The sequence below is a fragment of the Anastrepha obliqua genome, chromosome 3 (genome assembly GCF_027943255.1).
Source record: "Anastrepha obliqua isolate idAnaObli1 chromosome 3, idAnaObli1_1.0, whole genome shotgun sequence".
Classification (NCBI taxonomy): domain Eukaryota; kingdom Metazoa; phylum Arthropoda; class Insecta; order Diptera; family Tephritidae; genus Anastrepha; species Anastrepha obliqua.
This window is the reverse complement of record NC_072894.1, coordinates 76282584-76307805: the sequence shown is the minus strand read 5'-3', so window position 1 is coordinate 76307805 and position 25222 is coordinate 76282584. Positions and strand designations below refer to the sequence as shown.

General features: G+C 37.6%; 6 protein-coding genes across 6 annotated transcripts in view; 3 read left to right on the top strand and 3 right to left on the bottom strand.

Annotated features, from left to right (window-relative positions):
• Positions 1-236: 236 nt before the first annotated feature.
• LOC129241294 (probable 28S ribosomal protein S6, mitochondrial) lies at positions 237-981 on the top strand. The gene is made up of 2 exons (XM_054877543.1): positions 237-353; positions 422-981. Exons 1-2 carry the CDS (start codon positions 309-311, stop codon positions 818-820), a joined length of 444 nt encoding a protein of 147 aa, XP_054733518.1. The 5' UTR covers positions 237-308; the 3' UTR covers positions 821-981.
• LOC129241293 (integrator complex subunit 7) lies at positions 808-4321 on the bottom strand. The gene is made up of 2 exons (XM_054877542.1): positions 2702-4321; positions 808-2591 (listed from the first exon to the last, which is right to left on the bottom strand). Exons 1-2 carry the CDS (start codon positions 4232-4234, stop codon positions 1005-1007), a joined length of 3120 nt encoding a protein of 1039 aa, XP_054733517.1. The 5' UTR covers positions 4235-4321; the 3' UTR covers positions 808-1004.
• A 1112-nt stretch (positions 4322-5433) lies between these two features.
• LOC129240731 (nibrin) lies at positions 5434-8322 on the top strand. The gene is made up of 4 exons (XM_054876702.1): positions 5434-5733; positions 5798-6640; positions 6740-8106; positions 8170-8322. The coding sequence occupies exons 1-4, from the start codon at positions 5706-5708 to the stop codon at positions 8236-8238; spliced, it is 2307 nt and encodes a 768-aa protein (XP_054732677.1). The 5' UTR covers positions 5434-5705; the 3' UTR covers positions 8239-8322.
• Positions 8280-9426, bottom strand: LOC129240732 (uncharacterized). The gene is made up of 2 exons (XM_054876703.1): positions 9311-9426; positions 8280-9253 (listed from the first exon to the last, which is right to left on the bottom strand). The coding sequence occupies exons 1-2, from the start codon at positions 9390-9392 to the stop codon at positions 8280-8282; spliced, it is 1056 nt and encodes a 351-aa protein (XP_054732678.1). The 5' UTR covers positions 9393-9426.
• A 1213-nt stretch (positions 9427-10639) lies between these two features.
• LOC129240733 (adrenodoxin-like protein 2, mitochondrial) lies at positions 10640-11550 on the top strand. Its single transcript, XM_054876704.1, has 3 exons — positions 10640-10714; positions 10769-11053; positions 11129-11550. Exons 2-3 carry the CDS (start codon positions 10875-10877, stop codon positions 11466-11468), a joined length of 519 nt encoding a protein of 172 aa, XP_054732679.1. The 5' UTR covers positions 10640-10714; positions 10769-10874; the 3' UTR covers positions 11469-11550.
• Positions 11551-20610: 9060 nt separating this feature from the next.
• LOC129242389 (cuticlin-4) overlaps positions 20611-25222 on the bottom strand; it is a 63008-nt gene continuing 58396 nt past the window's right edge. The window contains exon 3 of the mRNA XM_054879006.1: positions 20611-23158. Coding sequence (XP_054734981.1) covers positions 21428-23158 — 1731 coding nt within the window. The 3' untranslated portion in view covers positions 20611-21427. The remainder of the gene's footprint in view (positions 23159-25222) is intronic.

Below are 25222 nucleotides of genomic sequence, written 5' to 3'. Positions count from 1 at the left end.
GTAGGTCCCTCCATTTGTGGAACAACATCAAGACGCACACCACAAATAGGAGGAGGAGCTCGGCCAAACACCTAACAGAAGTGTACGCGCCAATTATATATATATATAATATATAAATACTTCCGTTTCCTCCTATATAATCGTCTAATTTCTTTTTACCCCAATTAGTTTTGAGGGTATTTTGTGAGGGTTCGGCATTACTGTTTCACTATTTGTTTTTTGAGGTTACTTTTCCATTTTGTTCCCTTTCATAACACTGCTGTTGGTGCTGCATTATTCGTGCATGATTTTAATGTAATAAATTAAAAATGCCTTCCTATGAATTAGCATTGGTATTGCGACAAATGTCCAGAGTAAGTATCTTATATATAGACTCATTTCATTTCAATAAATTAACTACAAATTCTTACATCCAAATTAGCCGGAGATTGTGTCCGTATTAAAACGCACTGCCGAAACGATTTTGGATAGAGACTGCGTAATTAGAAAACTGGAAAATTTAGGTACGCGGATGCTACCATATAAAATCAGTGAACATGGAGTAGTGCATCGCGAAGGAACCTACTTCACCATATCCTTTGATGCAGCACCAGCGAAGATAAGTGATTTTATGGAGGAGTTCGGCCGTGACATTGATATTGTACGGCGTAGGATCTTTAAAATTGAAGAACCGGAAGAATTCCAATGCACCCTGCATGAAGAAATGCTTCCACCGGCATACCGCAAAGATGTGCAGGAAATGATAGATATAGCAAAACGCAAACAAAAACCTAAGTTTAAGTACAACACAGGTTTAGACTACTATCCTTTCCAAAAATAAGTACGAGTAGTTAAATTTTTATTTAAGAAAATGTCTTAACAGTTTAATGAGTTATTAAAAACGAGTAAAGGTGTCATATTCCTAACTTTTTAAGCTCACTTACAAATGTGTGTTTATTAAATACTTCAGCTTTTAAAAATAAAAACAATGAAATTCTCTTACTTTCATTCTAATGATGTTCGTTTTAAAATCTTCGTGTTTGGCCTGCCTGCGCTGAAGTCGATGGTGTTGGTGCTGTTGCCTTCGCCGGATCTTCTAATAATCGCACCAACATTGAATTTTTCGGCCCAGTGCACCATGTTATGCCATTCTCATCGATGACGTATGTCTCTAAAGTAACCTGCCATTGCCCTCCACTTGAAATGGGCAAGAGAAAGCTACCTGTCAAAAAGTCTCGCTGTGGTTTAACCGTTTGTGTAAGCGTTACTGTATCAGGCGTTGAGGCTTTAGATGTCTCGCTAGCAGGGCGAGGCGTAACAAGTTGTGATGTTAATGTCAATTGGACTGCATCCACACTCCGATACATTGAGCGTCTTTTGCCATAATGCTGAATGACGCCTTCTACTTTAATTACCAAATTGCTACCGGATTGAACAAGCACAGGCTCGCCAGGACTGCGGGGCTGTGGACTAACAGAAAGTTTAATTTGCGTTGATTGTAAGACTTGGAAGAAATAACGCGGTAAGCAGATTGGAGTCTTCGTGATCAATTCAATTTCAGACAAAATAATTTCTAAGTGGCGATTACTTATTGTTTTTGCATTAGATGGCTCTTGTGGTAAATTGCGTTGCATTTTTTCCATGCGATGGCAACAAGCCGCAAAGTAGCGCGTCTCAGGACATTGGCCGGTTGTTAAGAACGCAGGTGGATCTGAAGGCGTTGCATAACAGATTGTTTCAACAATGTGTGCGAATAAAGCACATTGGTACTCAGCTATTTCCAGAAATTCCAACGTTACAGGATCTGCATCGAAAGCAGATTTGTAGAGGCGTGAGTAGGATTCTTCGCAACTCTTCAAAGATTTTACTAATTTACGCAACTGATTAGTGACATGACCGAATTTTTGCAAGTAGTCTCGTGAATTCTGCGCTAAGCTTCCCGCAATCGCTGGAGGCGGTACAATAATCTGAGCATTCTTCACTGTAACGGCCATGTAAAGGGTCTGTAAGAATTGAGCGCGCAGCTTCAGATATTCCAATTGAAAAGTAAGAGGATTAGCAGGAGACGAGCTGGCACGTAGACTTGCAAGGGCCTGCCAATACAAATTAATTGCAGATTCTAAGCGTTGCATTAGTAGCATTTGTTTCAGCGTAGAAATTGTTGTTCCAGTTGTCGTTTGATCCTCTGGTGTATTATTCGTTGTCGTTGTGGGTGCACATTGCTCGTAGTTATCGCGCATAAATTCGTACTCCACTCCATAGTTTAGTATACATTCAGCTCTTCCCATTTGTGCGAGGCCCATCAAAAAGAAATGTAGTTTGTCTACCACAGTGAACTGTGATATTTTGGAAAATATATATGCGGCGAGGTAATGTTGGCCATAACGGCTTGCAGATCTTGCTATGCGATATTGATTCCAACAATTAATTTTGCTGCAGCAACGCTCAAAACATTCTATCACTTCCTTAGGTATGAAACAGCCGAGCATAGACTGCAGAGCTACTGAAGCTAGAATTTCGACTGTATGTAATTGATCTGTATTTGCTCCAGCGTCCACAATCGCGTTTAATTTATGTAATATAAAAAGCAACCGATTCAAGACTGGGTTATCCTGGGAAAATTAAAAATGTTTACTAAATTTATTTCTATAGTAATGACTGATATGTAGTACCCTAACAGGAAAAATGCGAATTAAATATGGACATATAATTACATTCTTACCGTTGGCGCGTCTGATGGCTCCTCAGCCTGTGTCTCCACTTCTGCCGTCCCGACTTTTGCTTGCGCCGATAAAGCAGCTTGTGCTGAAGTTGTAGGCTGGATGTCATCAAGGTCCATCGATTCTCCCTCTGTCAAACCCATGTCAGCGAATTTCCGCAATTGGAAATGTGAGCCGAGAGCTCCTAATGCATCGCACATCATCTCTGCATTACGAGGTGGATATTCCACTTCTTCGGTAATCAAATCAGCTAACATATTTACAAATTCTGTGCCAAATTCAAGGTTAACGCTAGCTATTTTGATACCACAACAAAGTATTTTTTTAAGCTCGCGTTCATTTTCCTTTTCACCCACCATACAGAAAATCAAACCTTCCATATGTAAGTTTACGATTTCCATAATATCGGATGTAATTTGTTTATCGCCACCAGAATAAGCCATAAGTGCTGCTAAGATTGACATCGCTTGACTTGCCGTAGCATAGTTGTCTAAGCAAATACACGTAAGGCACAACTCTGTCACAGATTCTTGTTGCTCATTTAACAACACATGACATGTCAGAGGACAATCACAGAGTTTAAGCAGAATATTCAGATAGAGGTATTGTTCCCGTGAATCCTCACAAGCTTGCGCCTTCGCTATAAGTTCGTTCATAACCTTTTTTGGCCAGGCATGTACACACTGTGGGTCAGCGAGTTGGGTAAGTGACTTCAACACTTGCGCCCGAACAGGTTTACGCTTGTCTTGTAGAAAGTCCAGCAACAGTTTTACTTGGTCCGGAACTCCAGTTAATGTACGTGCCGAAAGTTGCGTTAGAGAATCTAGTATAGCAACTACGAAGCTTTCAGCCGGGTATTTTGGCAACAAATTCAAGCAGAGATCTTTTACCAATGAAGACGTGTTCGAGTCGTGATGCATGTGCCTTAACACAGGTATAAGTTGTAGTTTCATTGGTACTGGTATTTGTAATGATTCGATCATATCAGATATTTTTGCGCACATACTAATCGCAAACGAGCGTGATTGTGCAGCAAACTGACCGCTTGCATAAATTGCAGCTTCCACCTCTACTGTATCATGACTATCGAGTGCTCTACGTATTGCATGGTGTACCTGCTGCTTCTCTGGAATAACCCGAGACACTGCACCCAAAGTACGCAAAGTTAATGAACGCGCCACAGGGTCATTGGAGTGTATTACCATAAATATGCGTTTAACAAATGCATCGATATTCAGTATTTTATCCAGATGATTTTCGCTTTGTTGACAAACGCGCAGTACCCAGAAGCGTAATAAATTCGAACCATTCCAAAAGAATTCTGCCAACTTTAGGAATGAGGAGTTTATTAATATTGGGAATGGATATTTTTCGAAGAGCCGAGGAAAGCGCACAATGGCCTCACACTGTACGCCCAACTTCGCCGAACGCAAGCCTTTGTCAAGTTCGGTCAGCACGGAGTTAGCGTCCTGTTCAGACTCATTGAGGAAATTCTCATTGAAAAGATTCACGCGGACGCCTGACAACGACGCCATTATACAGAGGTTTCTGTTAAATTTTTACAAAGTAAATGCTAATCACAACGGTGTTGTAAAAAAACGCGGATTGTAAACAGACTTGTCTTGTTTAATTGTCACAGTCAAGGCGAATTTATTACAGGTGACAGCAAACACATATAAGTAAAACCCTACATGTTTTGTTGTTGCGTTTGGTGCAAGCATCATGTCAAAATCAGCAAGCAAATGTAAACATACGAATGTAAACATACCAATACACACAAACAAAGCATATCATTTTGACGTAAGCCATCCCTACGGCGAAAAATTCAGCTGGGTGAATGCTGTCACCTTATTAAATCCACCTTGGTCACAGTAGAGTCTATACAAGGTGTTGTTACAAGGATGATAGAATACAAGGTTGTGTCTTCCGAATTCGCTGTATCGTCTGCGACCAAGAATGATAGAGAAGGAGATAATGCCATCCGAATAAGTCGTGCCGTAAGAGCCCATGAATAGACAAGCAAAAGGAAGGGGAATTATTAAAGGAATTAGAAGAGTAGGCGAAAGCAAGGGAACAATCAAATATAAGGAATTATACGCACACACACATATTTTCTTGCCACGGTGGAAGATGCAATCAAACTGCATTTGGAGGCTTTATTTTAATTTCTGCTTTCAAAATTTAACTCACGGCATTTTGTTTTCATTACTTTGATTAGATTAACACAAATCATAATACTACCAAGCCATTCACTGAATTTTCACAAAGATGTTATTATTGTTTTATTCGTTTGTTTTCAATTGCGAACGGAGCTGAGGCCAGACTTGTCAAAATCGCGAAAAATAAAGCAACTGTTTTTTAATGGCGCCATGAGTAAACGAACAAAATGAAGGGGAACTACTTGTTTGTGAAGTGGAAGAGTAGGCGAAAGGAATGGTGAAACTGCACTTGGAGGCATTATCTTAATTCGTGCTTTTACAATTTAACACATGGCCATTCGTTTTCGTTAGTTTATTTATTTTAAAAATTACCATTCCCAATATTGGCGAGCCATTCACTGAATTTTTACATACATGCAATTTGTCCTCCGCTTGTTTGTTTATTGTATTGCGAAGGGAGCTGACGTCAGACTTGTCAAATCGCAGACTTGAGAAAATGCCATCTTCATTTTCAATTCGCTTTGACTTATTCGTAAAAGCCAAAATACACCAGATAATTACGGAACCTGGCAATAATCGTGTCATTTGTGAATTGTTTTGAAATTCACCCAAAAGTTATTGTGCAAATTTTTAATTTTGCAAGCATTTAAAATTCCATTACCATCATTAACTTTCTCAAAGAAATTCAAGTAAACCTATAGCAGATGACATAAGTCAAACTAAAATTGGAAGTGAAAGAAAGCATATATTTGCAGTTGGAGTTTTAGCTGTTAAGCTGACCAAATAAGTCTTCAATCTTTGCTCAGAAGCATTGAAGCAACCTAAAAAAAAAAAAATCCATTCTAAAATGTGGCTTCTTACGAACACAATAACTGGTGAGTACACAACTAAAATTGTTGGAAATAAATTTAAACCATGTATGTATACTTTTCCAAATAGGAAATGTCCTCATTGTGATTAGCGAAAAGTCGAAGTATACCGTAGGACGCGTTGGAGCAGATTTGGTAATTACAGACGATTCTTCAATTAGTCGGACTCATGCGTTTATACATTTTACAACAACGCAAATAAAAGATGCTGAAAGTAGTGATCCAATTAAAATAAAAGAATTACTTGAGCTTGAAGATGCGGGCTCTAAATATGGTACTTTCCATAACGATGGCATTGCTAAAGGTGTGGTGATACCTAAACAAAAACGTTTAACTTTAGCTGAAGGTGATCGCATACGTTTCGGAGTTTTAAAGAACATTTGGACTGTATCAAATATTACACCGTTTATTTCGATATCAGTTTTACCTAAAGAGCTCGCCATGCAGTTGAAGCAATGCGTTCAGGTGCTCGGAGGTTGTATTTTGGCCGACTGGGACGATACATGCACACATCTAACTTTGGCAGAAATTTACTTGTGCTCAAAACTTTTACATGCAATATTGGATTCGAAACCTATTGTGACCTGCGACTACTGGTATAATGTAGTCCAGGCGGCGCGCCGTGGACGGCGATCATTGCCTAAAGTCGAATCTTACATGCCACCGAATGCTGAGAATTTCGATTTAAAATATCGTGAAGAGAGAAAGCTTCTGTTTAACAACTTAACATTTGTGTTTCTACATGCCCATCATTTTAAGAAATATGCTCCTATAGTGGAGAAGGCTGGTGGAAGAAGTAAGCATTTAAATGTAGGTATACAAAAGTCATTCTTAGTTCGAAATGATGTGGTGGTTGTTCAGTATGTACCGTCTACAGAATCACAAAGTTCGCAAACCATTAACACAATTGAAGGTGAGATAGAAACTGATTTTTATGTAAATAATATAACATATGTATGTATATATCTTTATGTAATTAATTCATTAAATGATGCCATTCTCTACATGCAAGACTTCCTTAAACTTCATTCGCGACGAACTGTACCTGAATTCGAGATTGGCTTGGCGTTGATACAGTGTTCCACGAAAAGGTATTGTAATCCCAGCTTTAACGCGAACGAAAACTTCGATCTCGCTTCCAAATCAATAGAATCTAATGCACCGCAGTGCTCTGTTCAAGATTTTCCCAATATTTCGAATCCATTAGATATGGACGAAACGGAAGTTTTTATACCAGAAACTGATCGCAAAAGCTCGTGCAGCACAGATTTAACAAGCAAATCACCCGCTGGGTCAACAGGGACCTGCCTGGAACAAACTGGATCAGTAGATATAGAATCACAAACTTTTGAGCCAGAAGAAAATGGTTCGAATAATGTGCCAATGTCTTCACTCCAAGTCACCGAAAGTGTACAAGACGCCAATAAACGTAAGAGAACAAGAGGAACTAAAGTAAGCGGAGACGAAGTTGTTAATTCTCAATTGGGCAGCGAAGATGATGAGCTGTTTAATTTTGCGGCTAAGAAAGTGCACCTGGAAGAGAAGAGAGATTCACCGATTGAGCGTGAAACTAGACTGCGTACAAAATCAACTCACACATCGACATCTTCTACGGTCAGTGCAAATCGAACGCCTAAATCTTGCGATAACCAATTGCCCGTTGCAATTCACAAGGGAATGTCTAGGAAAGCCGTGATTAATATGTCGGGTTTTCTAGAGAAATCGCAAGTACCCAACTTAGATGTGCACAATGCAGGCCAAGCCGAGAAAAATGCTGCAATTGGCCCTGAGACTTCCAAGCAAGGAGCAAAACGCGCACGTATTGCTGACATAGATAACAGTGATGATGATGATTTGTTTTGTTTCGGCGGTAAAAGTAACTCAAATGATGATAAAAATAATGCTAAGAGAGTACGAACTTTGAATGATGGCGGTTGTGACTCAGATGAAGACCTCTTCAACTTTGGCGGTGTTGTTGATGAGCAAAATTATTCTAAAGATGTTGTTGATGCTGATATACGGAACCAACCACCCGTAATAAAAAATAAACCTAACCAAATAATTATGCCAAAGCCAAAACAGTTGCCGGCAAAAATTAGTGTTGCAGATTGGCTCGACTGCTCACTAAGTGCTTTATCTATTAAAGCAGAGCAATTTAAAGATGAAGTGGACATACAAAAAAAAGAAATGAATGATCCAGGGGTGGCAGGTGATAGCAAAGATGTAATTGAACCCATTGAAGGTGGATGCGTCGTAAAACTGTTGGACCCAAAATCTTTATTACATAAAAGAGACTTAAACAGCAAAAGTTTTGCAAATAATGAGAACGACAAAAATAATTGTAACAAGAGCATTAAAAACTTTAAAAAGTTTACAAAGGTAATTTCGATTTTTAAATATACTATCAAATGTATTAGTTTTGTAATAAAGTATTTTTTACAGAAATTTCATTCGCAAAATCTTAGGGTAATTCGTACTGTGTCATCCACCGTGTGCGGCTCATTAGTATAATAAAGCAAACAATTTATATAATTTGTTATTTATAATTTATTTTAAGTAATTTTGCTTACAATAAATTTTCGGAAAATACTCAAAGCTTTCTTGTGCTCATTAGCTAATAATTTACGCTCGAATAGACGCGTTGCACCTATCCATTCGTGAGGCAATATATCTTTAGTTATGCTCTGTTTTAAGGACTCTTTCCGCGTCGCATTTTCAGATGCAATGAAACGTTTAGTGGTTTCTACTGTAACTAACTCAAGGTCTGCATTGAAAGCGCATTGAGGCGATGATGCAGTCCCTCTGCTTACTTCTACACCTACATCTAGGATCTTTTGTCTTTTTATCGGTTTAAAAGTGCGTACTGGTGTAAGAGGTTTTGGTGTTGTCAGCGAAGGAGTTTCAACGTTTAAAAATATGTTTTCAGCCTTATGTATTTCTAAAGGCTGATTCTCTGAGAAACGTTCTAGTTGCTCCGGCAGGCTTAACCCATGGCACACACTTTTTGCTGTCACAGGAAATTTCCTTCGCATCGGTTGTAATTTATTATAAAGCTCAATACATTTATTACCTAATAATGCGCTTAGGTTGTAAAGCTTAGCTAGTACTGCCAAGAGCAATGTGGAGGTATCCATAAAGAAGTTGTTGCGTATCATTTTCGCAAAATACTCTGCTGCTTGTAAACAGCACTCTCGTATCCGTAAATAAACTCCTTGTACATTTAGTATACGTACTAATACATAGTCAAAGCAGTTTTGTGTTGGCATTTCCAATGTATCTGAGGAGCTGAGTGCGAAATCAGGTACAGAGCCTTGAAATAATTCAAGTTCACGCGGAAGATCAATGCGCAGTAATCTGCACGTCGCTGTATTACATTTGACGACAGCTCGAAATCCCATCATACCATGAAAGGAGTTTTTTCGGCGTGCCATTAATCTTCCCAATAGAGCAGATGCTTCGGCGAATTCAGCCTCCTGTGGCCGGTACTGCCGGAAATATTGATATATGGCAGCCTGTAAGCCTCGCACTATCAGAAATGTGATAATTAATTATTATATATATGACAAAAAGCGATAGAGCTTACCATTAGGAGCATTTTTAACCAAAATTGGCAGTGTGAGCTGTGGGGGCCTTTTCAGCTCAAATTCGTTCAAGAAATCGCACATGTTTACAAAGTGATAACAAAATAATAAACAAACGTAGATGGTAGATGTATTAAAACATTTGACAGCAAGAATGAAAGAATACACCGGGACTTGGCAGCACTATAGGTACTATTTGCCGCAAGTGTGTGCCTATTAGGCAAGGCGAATTGAGTACCTTAGGTGGTGCCATTAAAACAGCCAATTTATTTTTCCCGATTTTGACAAGTCTGACGTCAGCTTCCTTCGCAATACAAAACAAACAAAAGTAGGAGAATTTACATGTTTGTGGAAATTCAGTGAATGGCTTGGTAGTATTGTGATTTTTGATTGTTAAACTAATGAAAATAATGAAAACGTAAGTGCTGTGTGCTACATTGTGAAAGCACAAATTAATAAAAAGCCTCCAAATGCTATTTGTTTGCAAGTGGCAAGTAAGTATCTATGGTGCGCATTATTTCTTGTGTTGGTGGTTTCCAATGCTCTCGCCTACACTTCTTCTTTACAAACAAAGAACTCGCCTTCCTTATGCTTGTTTATTCATGGGCACTTACGAAACTGCGAATTCGGAAGGCGTAATCTTGTATTCTATCATTCTTGGTTAAAAGGCGGCTTTGAGTCGCGACTTCTCTGCTGGCTGTGTTTGGACCATTGTAAAAATATAAAACCAATCACAATTAGCGGTATTAGTATACATACATTTGTAAGTGCTACAAATTACAAAAGGCACTGCTGCAATACTAAGGACGAAGAACAAAACGAACAAAAAATATCATTAATTTAACTAGATTTCTAACAAGATAGCATCGTTGTAAAATATTTATTCGGACTCCGATCATTGACCATTCGATAGTTATTCTTTACAGCAATCTTAGACCTGCTAAAGTCAGTAAATCAAAAATTTTACAAGAACAAAATACAGGACAGAAGTTAACGAATAATGATTATAAATTTAACGATCACTAGCCTTTTGTTTTTAACAGCTGTTTATTGTTAAAATCTTAAATTCCATTGTTGCTTATATTTGGGCTATAGAAATTAAAGGGGTATTGCTAATATTTCTTTCATCCGTACCCTGAAAAAGCAAAGAACTTGAGAATTATTTAAAAGTTAAAACATGTATTTACATGTTCTTGGGTTGGCGTAGCTGAAATGATTGCATACTTTTAGGATTCGGGAAAGCAGCGCACTAAACACTCAATTCTGGTCAGCTTTATTATCAGCTGAACTGTTGTCACATAAATGACACTGTTCGTTTTATTAACTTGATATTCTGTGAGTGCGGATGTGTGTTTTATCTGAATTCACTGCTGTAATCAAGCGCCTTGCACTTGATTCTGAATTAAGTTGTTGCACATTGTCTACCTTTACCGTGCTTCGTTTAATAATTCAAATTATAGGTGCTACGCTGATTAAAAAACAGAGACGAGCGCTAACAACCAAGCTTGATTGTGATATCGAACGAGTAGAACTTGAGAGTCTTTCAATTGTTAACGAAGCGGCAGTATGGCATTCGTCCAAATTTTAGTCAGGTGCTCTGCGAGAGTTGCGTTCCTTAACAATTCAATCGGGTTAGTGAAAACCCTTAACAAATTTGGGTACTGTCATCGGACATCCAATCTTAATATGATTACAAATCAACAGCTCATACGTACATTTTCTGTTGGCACACAGCTCCAGCAAGAGTAAGTTACACTTAATTATAACATAAGTCTCGTGGCATACATAAGACTCATTGCAATATATTAATTATTGACCAGTGTGAACATTACGTTTTTACGTGCCAATGGCCAAGAAATACATACAAAGGGCAAAGTGGGCGATACATTACTGGATGTGGTGGTAAATAATCATATTGATTTGGATGGCTTTGGAGCATGTGAGGGTACTTTGACTTGCTCCACATGCCATTTAATTTTCAAACCAGAGGATTTCGAGAAACTGCCAGACAAGGCCGGCGATGAGGAACTGGATATGTTAGATCTAGCTTATGAACTTACGGATACGTCACGTCTAGGTTGCCAAATAACTCTTACAAAGAGCATGGACGGTCTGGTTGTGAAAGTGCCTGCAACAATTAATGATGCCCGTAGTGCGTAACAATCAATCGAATCATTAAACGAAATTTAACATAATAATTATTGTTTTTGCCAATCAATTTAACAAAGCAAACGAAAACGTATACACACATACATGTGTTCATAGCTATGAATATAAATAATTTATATTATTTTGATTGTAACGGCAGCGACAGTGTTTAACACAATACATATGTGCGTCAGGTAAATTTATCCGGATGCTGCTTGCATAAATGAATATCATATTTGTATATACAAATTGAAATTGTTTATTTGTACATATATATCTATGTATATATTTCAATGTAGTAGTTAAAACTTCCAAATCCTTTTGCACACTAAACCAGTAAGAACAAAGCAATCCAAGATTGAATTAAAAATTTAGCAGAATTTCAACTACTTATTTTTATAAAATAAATATGTGCGAAAAAATATAAAGCAAATGTTTTTATACACATTTTTTAAGGAATTACCTATGTATATAAAAGGAGAAGCTTACCAGTAAGCAATTATATTTGAATGTATGTATTAATCTGTTTTGTTCTCTAGAAAAGCTTGAAGAAGTAAATATAGTCATATCCGCCCATCCCAACCCAGGCCCATCTTGTGGAGGAGTGAACTTCCGTCCACTCAGTTATTCATTCAACACATATTTACCGGCTTTATGTGCGAATAAATTTGTCTCAAATACCTCCGAGTGCTTAGGAGATAGAGATTATTTGAGGTTTGAATTTCGAATTATGCGTAGTCTAGAAAAATTAAGGTGTGTACAACTAAACAAACATCCTAGATTACATTGCAATAATCACTACAAATACTAACTATATTGCTGGGTTAATATTCAGCTACATATGCATGACACATTTAACTTTTGAATCTTTTTGAAACGTAAAGTCAAGATTGTGTATTTATGACTAGTCGCTATTTTGATATACAGTACTTGCAGGTTTATTTTTTAACTTAAATATGTATTGGGATTATACTTAATTAAAATTTAAGAGTATTTGTATTTACCGTTGGGAGACGGTAATTGCTTGTTTACTTATATTTATATTAAAAATGCTGCGTTATGCTTGTCTTAATAGCGGAATTTTGTTCTCTTTGTTTTTGCAAAATTATGTATAAGTGAAAAAGCCATTTTGTGAATACATTGTAGCTGTTGCAAAATATCAGAAGCAGATAAAGCAAATAAATATGTGCGTACATACGAGAGGAGACCAATAAGTCCCTGAAAATTTAAGCATACGGTGCAGCTGTTCAACATTTTGCATATTCAAGAGCATGAAAACAATCGTTTGATAACTGCAAAGGAATGTTTGGCGAAACTCAACTACAATCCAAATGAGTTTTTGCAACGTTTCGGAATCGTAGACGAAACATGGATAGACATACCAGAGCTCAAGAAACAGTCCGGACCGTGCATTTCGCATGGCAAATCGAAGTCGAAGAAGTCTGCATGGGTGTATAGCTTTTTTGGAGGCGCGCGAGTCATTCATATCGTTTAACCCTGATGCACAAGCCCTCATTCGTAATGGCAAAATTTTGTGAAGTCACGAAGTGCTGTCTCATCCAGCATATTCAACATTACATCGTTACGTATACTAAGAAATGAGTCAGAGGTAGCAGATTTGTGGCTCAGTAAAGTTATATTGCTTGGTTAGAGGGCATCGAACTAAAAGAAGAAAACTTGCAGAATAAAATGTGGTTCTTATTTAAATTTTGAGGGACTTGTTGACCAACACTCGTATTATTACATTATTGTATGTAAAAATAAGTGAATTGTGCTATGGAAACAAAGTGTTCTCAAGATAACAAAGTTTTTCGATAATGGATGTTTGTTGTATTTATACATTAGTGAGGGTCACTTTGTCGGTTGCTCTAGCCGAATAGGTTGGTGCGTGACTACGATTCGGTGCACCAAAATGAAAAAAAACTTTTTGACACACCTTCGAGTGTATTTCTGCGATTAAAAAGCTCCTCATGGATAAACCGTCTTCCGTTCGGAGGGGGTGTAAAACTGTGGGTCCTTTCATTTGCGGGAAAATATTAAAACGAATACCACAGCTTGGCCAAAATAACGAACAAAAGATGTAAGCGCCAATTATACATTTATTTAAGAAACTCAGAAGTCCCAGCAAAAATAAATAGCTCCGACAGCATTGGCTAGAAGTTTTTAATTATAATTAAGTATGTCGAGTTAATATGAAACTTCCTTGTTACCTAATATCATTTGTCTATTTAGATATACCCTAATGGAACAAATTACATTTTAACTGAAATAAATGCAAATAATTGAAAGAATTTTTCGTCTTAGAATTAATGACCTGGTAATAGTACTTATTGCTCTTTGCGTATTGCGACTGATCTAAAATGTTGTCTAAATATTCCAAATATAAAAGCTAGTACATCCCTAATGTACATATGCAAGTATATTCATAATTTTTGAAGTGCAATGCCCATTTCAGTATTATTTCTTAGTACATATAAAAAAAACAGGTTTATTTAATTGCGTATTATTGTACAATGTGGTTTTATATTTACTTCATTTATTTATGATTGCCATTTGTAAATATATACTTACATATCTATACGTACGTACGTACATGCAATACCAATACTTCTGCATGGAATCAACTGATTTTGAATTGGTTCCCATTTGGTGGAGACGAAACCATAATAATTTGCATTCCTTCTTTTCTTTTTTTACAAACAAAATTGTGAAATTTTGTAGGAAGTTGAGATTGCTTTAGCAGTATTATTATTTTTTTTAAGTAATTTGGGACTGGTGCTTGGCTGACAATCAGATTTAGTTTTATTTTATTGAAAAATTTTTAGAAAATTTTAAAATTTGCCAGAAACTTTCAAAGAGGATGATACAACATACATACATACATATATTACAAGAGGTTCTGAGAGCTCTAACCATCTGCAATCCTACAGGTTCATCGATGAGTGTTATCTATGGTATAACACTGCTATCAAATGAATGGTCCTCATATTCAAAAATAAAAGCTGGCCTGTCTCATGATTAGAAAATCAAATATTATTCGCCAGCGGAAGTATCGATAACGGTTTAGCTGCATAGATCTGTGATGGAATCACTCACATATTTTAACGATATTCAATGTGACTATTTTTTAATAGGTGCTACCCGATCCGAGTGTAGAAAGCGTAGAGCCGCGAAAAAAGTAGAAGCTTTAAAGGTAATCCATTTGCAGTACATAAAACTACTAATTGTTTTCGGTATTTTTAAATGGACCCTTAATCTCACTGTAACAAAGAGACTGAGCTAGAACTGATACAGGGTGGCGCCATCTTTTATGTCGGTATGAAAACATTGAATAACTTTGAAAAAACAAATGATTTTTATAAGTGAGGTATTTTTATTTGGTTTGGTTATTTACAATTTATTAAAACTATTTTTTGAATACAATATCAATCAAGTGGCCACCTTTATTAGAAATCACAAACTGCTATCTTTTTTCTGCGTTTGTCATCACCTTGTCAAGCATTTCGGATTTTATAGCGTCGATTTCGGTTGTTTCGTATCGAAAACATGTATGTTGAAGTCGATCTGTTGGTAAATGACAAAGTTATTCAGCGTTTACATACCGACATAAAAGATGGCGTTCGCGCGACAGTCGGTTCTACGTAACCGGAACGACTCGGATTTATGGACTGTCACTTCAGCAGCATTCATCGTATATGCACAGAGAATGATTATGCTGCTACAAAAACAACAACATGGCGTACCCTGTATATGTATGTACAAAAACATATGTAAATATTATATAAATATGTACCTGTAATTTATACTGCAGTCATGTGTAAGACTGAACTACTATTATTTAAACATTTTATATATATTTATATTTATATTTATATTTATATGTTTGAAGGCTCACTATCATCTCTCCAAGCAATAAAGCCAAATACTTGAATAACATTTCATTTCAATTGTTTTTTCAACAATGTTTTTATGTACAATAAGATCATGAACCGAACTTTTATAGTACAGCAAAGATTATAAGTATAATCAAATAACAAGATATACTAGACCAGGATATATTATATTATATGTACTATATGTAGCACAATACTCGTATTATATGTGAGTTAACGAAAATATGAATACTGAAAATTCTTGGAGATACTTTTACTTAAATTGCTGCCAATTGAAGCTGGAACCGAGTTCCAGATACGGGCAGCTTTCACGAAAAACAGTCTCGCAGAGGTACAGTTTAGGTACAATCAAATCGTTCCGGAGAACCGATTTTTCGAAAGATAATTTCGCTTAAAGATAGTTCGGTACCTTATCCAACATAAGTCCAAAAAGAAAAATACAGTCAACAATATAGTAACCACGATCTCCACGTATTTGAATTTTTTTAAAATAACTTTGATATATAAACCTATTTAGTTTCACCATTTGAATTCAAACCAGTAGTTCTTATTTTCTCGTTTGAATAAACCGCGCTAAAATTGTTGTCTAGTTAGCGATAATCGCAATTACTGAATAGCATAATCGTTAAAATTGTATTATAGTTAAAGAAAGATAACCATGCGAATATGGTTAAAATATGTACTCGTATATGTGTTACTGAGTTCCACCGCAGCAGGTATCACAGGAAAAATGCGGAAGGAATGGGGACGTGGCATATTCTACACCAATTATTTGATAGGATATGAACTGTCATTTCCAAATATGCAACCGCCAACCACGTAGCTCTAATCTTTGTTCCTGGGGGCTTCTTATAAAATTCACCCTTTTTTATATCCCAATTTTCACTTACTCTTTCACTTGCTTTGAGTAAATGAAGGCACTGAGTTTAATGAAGACATATTACAAGGTATGAAATTTATCCAAAATGTAATATTATTGATTATTATTCCATCGATCCACATTTCCAAACATTCATTGGAGAGCTACTGTCGTAAGGCACAAACGTCAGTATAAGTTTTTTATTTGAAGCGTAAACAACAATATTTTTACCACCCTTGAAAATGTCGAATTTCGTGCCAAATAATGTGTTTTTGTGGGGAATTCTTCTTCATTATTTTAATATGAAGAAAAAAGCAGCCGAAAGTCATCGTATCTTGGTGGAAGTTTATGGTGAGCATGCTCTAGCTGAGCGAACGTGCCAGAAGTGGTTTGCACGCTTTAAAAGTGGTGATTTTGGCCGCGCCGCCAAAGTTCATGGATACCGAATTGGAGGAATTGCTCGATCAAGATCCGGCTCAAACGCAAGAAGAGGTTGCAAAAACTTTGGGAGTTGATCAATCAACCATTTCCAAACGTTTAAAAGCCATGGGAATGATCCGAAATTCAAATTTCGAAAAAAACCGCACGAACTTATTCATAGTCCTATTATGATTTAATTGAATTCAATAAACCTTGTTTTGTTTCAGCTCAATGTCCTATCAGAGAGTTTCTCAATCTGCAAAAAACTGTATAATTGGAATTTTTCTAAAAATTCTGATTAAAAAGTTGGAAATATTGAGGAATATTTGTTGAACCTTTTTAACTTGCACAAAGATTGAAACTTAAATTTATTTGGTTTTCTATAAGATATATTTAAAAAGAAAATTTATTATATATTTATTATATATAATTATATATAAAAAAATTATAAATATTAAATAAAAAAAAAATCGTAAAAACGGGGTCAATAAGGCCCTGGCTATATTTATTAAACACACTGAATATTTTGCTTTATTTTAATTTTATTTTTTATGTAATTACGGTATAAAAAGCATCAAATTAAAATTTGGCTGAGATAATGCACAAAGTAAAAGAAATTTCAAGCACTTTTTAAATTTAATTAACCGTTAACAAGCACAAAATTATTAATTTTTTGTTGGTTGTGAATGAGGTTGCTTCTATTTTTACTATATTTATTCCTCTTTATGTAATTCTTACGGGTTTTGGTTCAAAAAATATGTCTTTGTGATTTGATCGATTGGAATTTTTTATTTTTGCTAACACATCCCATGAATGTTGTTCGCCGGACAATTTTGACTGTATTTAAATAAAGGATCTACCTTTCCGACGTTATTGCCAATAGATGACATCACTAATCGGAACTATCTACTTTGGAACGCGGTTTGTATAAGAGACCAACAGAATAGGGACCGAGTGATTTCCACTTTGAGTGAAGACCATGTCGTCAACTGTTACAGATAGTCAATATGTTGAATTTAATTTATCCACTATAATTTAAAATTTAGGAAGTACTTTCAAAACTACCACTATCGAAACAATACTTAATAATAATACTGTCCATTCTTGAACTTCATCACGATAAAAGTGCACAACATAAATGAAGTTTTGACATTTCCAGATCAAATTTGAATTTTGAATTGCATTGGAATTTACATACAAAACTTGTATATTATTATTATTATTATTTGCTATCGCGCCGGCTGGGGGCGTAAAGTGCCGATACAAAAAAATTCCATTGGGGTCGATTTGCAGCTTTTGACTTTAACTGCGCCAAGTGAGCGAGTCGTCAGATGTCGTAAATTCGTCCATGATTGAAACTAATGACCTTAATGTCTGAAATCTTTCCTGGTTGCATCCTAATATTTCGCGGATAAAGGGTATATGAAAGAAACTGGATGGCTGAAGAGCTGACAGAGCAGGATGTTCTCAAGGTGGTTTCTCCGTGTACAGCCCTCCCTTGTTTGGTTTTAGACCGATGGGCTTCGAGTTAATAGAGAGACTACTGGGAGAAAATCTTAGTCTCGTATTGATTGGAGGTGGTTGTTGGATCTGTTTTTCTCACTAGAGGTGGAAGTCTCAACCGAACAGTGTCCGATGGGGATATTGTACATCCAACTTTTCTGCTTTACTATCAGATTAATAAAAACTGTAAATTTTATATCTTCCGTTACTTTTATTCAATTCAAAGTAAAAATGTGTGAAAATAATACAAAATTAGGAATCAATTTACTTTTGCTCGATATGACCACCTTTTGCCTTGACTATGGCCTTTAGACGGTCCAGAAATGAATCGAAAGTTGCCAGAATGTAATGTGCAGGTATTTGGGCCCACTCGTGGGCAATAGCATTTTTCAGCGCCTCGAGGCTGGCGAATCTTTTAGTTCGGACCTTGCTCTCCAAAATGGTTCAAAGAAAATAATCCATCGGATTCACGTCTGGTTATGAAGTTCGGAACATTGATTTTTAGCCATTCTTGGTTCATTCGAGCTTTGTGAGACGATGTCGAGACCTGTTGATACGTCCATGGTCTGCCACCGCATGTTTGTTAGCGCACGGCCTGAAAGTAAGCTCCAGAATACTTTTCCGATAATTTTTCGCATTTATCTTGACGCCAGGCTCGATGAAAATGATTGGAGAGGGCCCATCTGTGGTTACAGCGGCCCAAACCATTACCTGTGGTGGGTGCTGCCTCCGGGTGGCCAATCGATGACTCAAATTTTCGTATGAACGGTCGGTAAAATAAACTCTATAGTTTTGGGAGTTTACGATTTGCTCATTTTGAAAATGTTTCTCGTCAGAAAACACAATGTTCGGAAATTGACCGCTTTCCGCCAAGCGAAGCAACTCCTTCGCTCTCTCAAGTCTGACTTGTTCCTGCTTTGGTGTGAGATTAAGCACTTATGGTCAGTCCTTTTGCCATTTGATTGGCGCTTCGTCGGGGACTTTGCTCAAGTCGCTTCTTGAGCTTCACATTTTGAGCCATTTCACGTGACGTTGCAGTCTTTTAATGACCACCTCCGTGACGTTTCGCGATGCTACCAGTATCATTGTAACGAGTAATCGTGCAATAAACAAAAACTTTATTTACTTTATGGTGCTCGAGCTCACGAACAATAGTTGGTTGTGGTTTTCCAGCCAAATATATTGCAATGACCCTTAGCGGTCTGAAATTGAGTTACACTTCGAGTGCCGAATCCTGTATAAAAGAATGCTGGGCCTTGCTTGGCGTCTATCGCCCTCACTGATACATTGATGCTACACGGCAAGAGGTCGACCGGTATTGCCATAGGGAGCCTTGGTATGGTGGACGCCAACAAGAAAAGTTATATATTTAATGCCATTGGAAAGGATTCAGCGGCTCGTTGCTCTGTGCATAATAGGAGCGATGAAAACCACTCCTATGGCACCGCTTGAAATGATATTTGAAACACCACCTATTGACTTTACAGCGAAATTTCTTGCAGCAAAGTCCGTGGCTGCTGGAGTATTTACTTACACAATCTTTGGAGCTAAATAGGAAGGAGGTACAAGTTGCACAGAACACATGACTCCGCACTTATTACACAGGCTCTAAGACTTTGGGCGGAGTAGGAGTGGCACTATAGATTAGGCAGCCAATCAAGCTGCCGGATCAGAGCAATATTTTCGAAGGGAACATTTTTGCTATTGGGAAAGCCGCAAAGCTAGCATACACAAAAACCGAAAATAACTCAATAATTAATATTTTAAGCAAGAATAAAAGCAATCAGCTCATATTGTATTATGTCCAAAAATATCTAACGGAGCAGGGAAGCCATAGAAAAGCTAGCAGCAAACAGAAGGCTGCACATCTATTGGGTACCGGGTCACTCAAGCACTACATTCCCATGGCAGTTGGTTCTACGTTACCGGAACGACTCGGGGTTTTCCCGAACAAGGGCTGCCGCCCCAGTAAGTAACGACAAAAAATTGACTCAATTCGTACTTACGCACTCACGAAAAGGCTGCAGAGCTATTATAGGTATGCTGATGGGCCATAATCTATTGGTTGCATTAGCTTAAAAGATAGACATTGCTAGTGACGACCAATGCAGAAAGTGCAGAGAGGATATAGAAGAAACTTTAGAGGACCTTCTGGGTATTTTTCCTACATTATCAAAAACGCGCTCTAAATGCCTGGGAGAACCACAGTTTGAGGGTCTGGAGTATATCTCAGAAATAGATCTTCCAGCGCTACTTGGATTTGTTAAAAGGGTTCACAACCTACTTGATGTCTACTTAAAATCTTAATAGAGGCCAGTCTCCATCTGGTATCGCTAGGGACCAAAAGGTCTATGCATGGCTTAATGCCAGCCGAGTTAACTTAACCTAACCCAATACGATGTCATGCAAAAAGTAATATCAAAAACAAAATCAGTTCATGTCAAATACAAATTTATTCAGGTCTATTAAATAAAAATAATTTAATATATACACACGTTGCTACATTAACTTATTTGTAAGATATGTTTTCTTTTGCTTTTATTATTTCGTATCGCATACTTCATAAATTTTTATTGGTATTTAAGTACATATACATACATATATTAATTTTAAAGTGAACCTTAGGTTATTTCGTCTGAAACGAACTGGAGCATCGTACCCACGTACGTCACAATCCAGGCGATGAGTCGAAAATATTCACGCATTTATTAGGGAAGCCTAACAACATAACATTAAAGAAGCTGTATCTTTAAAAATGTTTATTTCTCACATTTCGTACAATAGATAGAATAAATAAATAAATTAAATAAATTAGAAGCAGTGAAATACATGTTTATAAATAAGGTTCCTCTTGTTTATGATGGGATGAAGAATGGGCTGCAATTCAACATGGTTCTACAATGTTCACCTTCAACCATTTGCATATTCGATTTTGGGTTTCCGCCTCCACTGGCAGTATAGCAAATAAAGACAGGTGGTGAAATCATGATCGGGTCCACGTACACACACCAACACACAGGCGCACACACGAAATCATAAACGTGCATATATTTCTATGTCTATATCTATATAGACGCACGAGCCTATTCGGATGTACGCATGCATATTTTTGTGTGATTTGGAGAGTTTAATGTAATGACAAATCGATGTTGTATGTGTTATATGTATAAGCGTCAGTTCGTTCGTTCACCCACCTCCGACTGGCAAGCACACCTTTGTTAACTGCATAGGAGGTGGTAGCAGGCTGTGGTTGTGGATGAAATATCCGCTTAGTGCATTGCTTCTGTTTTGTTTGTTTAATTAACATACGCCATGGAGGCTCCCTTCCGATCAAAATGCCGTACTCGCACGAAGAGGAATGCGGCGACTAGAGATGCTACAGCTAGCACCAACAACAACATTACCAGACCACCGACAAAGCTCGGCACAGACATACAAATCGTTTCAGGATCAGCAGATCGTGCCGATTGTATAACTACGGTCTCATTATTAGAGTTATTGTTGAGCGCAAAGTTCACATCGCCTGGCGCTACCACCTGAATAGTTCGACTTGTATTGACATCGGTCATTTCTTGCGTGTCTCGTTTGTAAATACGTGGCTTTACCACGATATCAAAGGTATCGCGTCGTCTACGTACGCCGCGTAAATCATCGAGTCCTTCAACTGAACGTGGACGCCCACCGAGCGATACCAGATTGCCACCCTCGATTTCATCCTTGCGCTTCACTGTGCTATACTGGCCAGGTTGCCCAGGTAGTGGTGGTGGTGGCATATGTAAATCGTTTGCATTTTGTGGTGTCGCTTGGGAACTTTGCAATCCAGATTCGGGGGTTGTGACACCGGCCGTTTGCGCTTGTGGTGAGGGCACCACATCTGGTTGATTTTCAGAGTAAGCGCCAGTAGCATCAGCAGCTTGGTGGCGTGGATCTGGGTAGGCTGCTGGTGGTAGACCGCCCAACGCGTAATCGTTGCGTTCGTAAGGTTCTGGTGCGCCGTATTCTGCTGAAAGCGCATTGTTGCTGATTTGTGGTACACCATATTCACCACCCGGTAGTCCTAGACCACACTTTGGCTCAGGGCAATTATAGCGACACACTTGTATCACGCACTGGAAGTGCACATTCATGGAGTCGGGGAATTTAAACGCTTGGAAGTATGCAAAACTGACTACCGATGCCGATGGACCAAAGTTCTTTATTTTCTGGAATTTGCTCATAATTTTAGGACGAACAACGCAACCATTCTGATCGACCAATTGTATGGGCGCACGCTTGCCATCATGAGCTACACAATTGCGTACCAACATATCAAATTTGTTTTCATCATCTTTAATAGCCAACACCATGGTCATTGTCTGGCCTATTTTGACAATGCCCGACACTTCGGAAGCCCACGGTCCTTTGCCTACTTGAATTTGCATCCAACATTGCAGATTATCGCCAAGGAAATTAGCAGTGACCGCATGCAACATATCGACTTGGAATGGGCGGAATGTGACAGCCTTTTCATAAAAATCATACCATGTGCAACGCAACTTTCTAGCCTGGTCCCACACCTCTTGCACATACGGATCATATTGTATGATGATGGTGTTCTCAACGTAACTGCCGGAGGGTGTTGGCGCGCCATAACCTGCCGCATTATGATTTGCCGAGCTCGTCATGCCGCAGCTATTGAGAAATATCTCAAATGTGGCGCTAAGGTGCCCAGTACCCGGTTTTAAATGTACACAGTGCGGATCACTGTAGAAGCCCTTTGAAAATATCATACCGTAGAAGGGGCGATCGAATTCGATGTTGACGCGCATGTGCGTCTTTTCGCACTGCACTTGCAAATGTTTAATCTGTGGGCTATCGTTAGTGGTGGAAAGTGGCCAAGCATCTTCGGAAATTTCATTGCTCACGCCTGCGGGTAACGGACCCTGTTGGGCACCATATACGGGCGAAGGTGCAGGTGGGCCGTAAACAGATCTGTGTTCGAGTGGCAACGCAGCAGAGTCTACATGGGGTCCCTCGCAGACAGCGTCCTGTAATAATGAGAAATACGAATTATAAATGACATAAATTAAGTAAATATTTACTAAATAAGACAACATTATGTAATAATTTTAACATTTTTGAAATGTTTCGTTACGCATACATAAATAGATACATATGTATGTACCAAATATGTACAGTTGCGGACAAAACTCTCCGTACGACCCTTTTTTCTTAATTTCTCACGATCTAAAGCATTTAAAAGAAATGTAATGATGTAGTTTTGTTTTAATTATATAACAAATGTGAAAAAAAATATTTTCAGTATTTACTTTAAAAGTTATTCACGAAAAACCAAAAAAAGGCACTGACAAAAGTGTACATACGAACCTAGAAAATAAGAATTATCTAGGAAAACTGATTAAATTTGTGGAAATTAATATTTTGTTGGGCCACCGCCAGCATCGATGACTGCTTGCATTCTGGGCATTGAAACTGCTAAGTTTTCAAGCTCCTCCACGGACATATTCTGCCATTCCTGCAGCAACTTCTCTTTGAGGATTGGAGCACTAGTAATAGAGTGCTTCCGAATCTTTCGCTCCCAAACATGCTCAATAATGTTTAAGTCCGGGATTTGTGGAGGTGAATATAGTTGCCGTGGACCATAATACAGCAGCCAGTCCTTGACGATTTGCGCAGTATGCTTCGGGTCATTATCTTACTGGAAGATCCAGCTCGAGCCTAGGCCTAGTTTGTCCACGGATAGCATCAGGTTTTGTTCCAAAATGGTCTTGTATTGGAAGCGATTCATATTTCCTTCAATGAAAACGAGGTTTCCAACTCCTGTGACTGGAACTTAAGGGCCCTGCTTATTGTGCATGGGTGGACAACAACTTGATGCCTCTCGGCTACCTCCTGGGCCAAATCAGTAGCATGTATTTTCGGATTCTGATTGACTGCTTTGCGAATAAAGGATACATCTCTCCGGTTGAGTTCTTGGGCCGGCCACTACGCGCCTTACTCTCCAGAGAATTGGATGTTTCAAAGTTGTTACAAATAGTTTGTACCGTAGACTTGCTTAAATGCAATAAATCAGCTTTTTCACCAAAGAATTTCTTATTAATATACTTCTGTACTCAAAAACTAATTTTCTCAAATCAGTGGAGATTTCTTTGCGGAGCGACATTATTCCGATCGTACACACTTTCAAAAGACAGAATGCCATAAATTGTAAGAAGAATGCAAAGTAGAACCACAAAATAAAACAAACGGTACTTTACAGTTAAGTATTCGCCTAAAAGAAGAGCAAAATAAGTGTCTTAATATAACGTATGCACACTTTTGTCAGTGCATTTTTTTGGTTTTTCGTGAATAACTTTTAAAGTAAATACTGAAAATATTTTTTTTTTTACATTTGTTAAATACATAATTAGACTTAAAATAAAACTGCATCATTACATTTCTTTTAAATACTTTATATTGGGAGAAATTAAGAAAAAACGGAGAGTTTTGTCCGCAACTGTATATTCCAAAATTTCATTTCATTAACTATCTCTGGTCGACATGTGTATGAACAAACAAACTAAATTTCTGGAGCCTTAAGAGCTTAAAGTGCATTTATGTGTACTTTATAAGTTGACGTAGAGCAAGCGGGACGCGAACCGCCGATAAATTAAAACAACTATGTAAACGTGCATTTACCCCAGTAGTTATAACTAAATTTATTGCTTGGCTTATTTTGACAACATGACTCTTTGCAACCCACCTACTAATATGCAAACTAATATAATTAAGACATTAAAGCAGGAGTGATTGCAGTTGAAAACAGTTAATTTTGCAAAGAAAACATTTTTCGTCACTTCTGCGCAAAATAACAAAAACGCATTTACACATCAAAATTTTGACTAAACTATGCGATTACTCAACAACGGATAATGCGTGGCGTGGGGCAAATAAATAAAATTGTTGCATACTGAGAAAATGAATTAACTTTTTGTATTACTATGCTACAATGGCAGTGTTTAAATATATACATATTTATACGAGTATGCATAGCACAAAACTTGAGTGCTCCCTTTGCAGATGCAGATTCGATACACTTCGCTGCCGAAAAA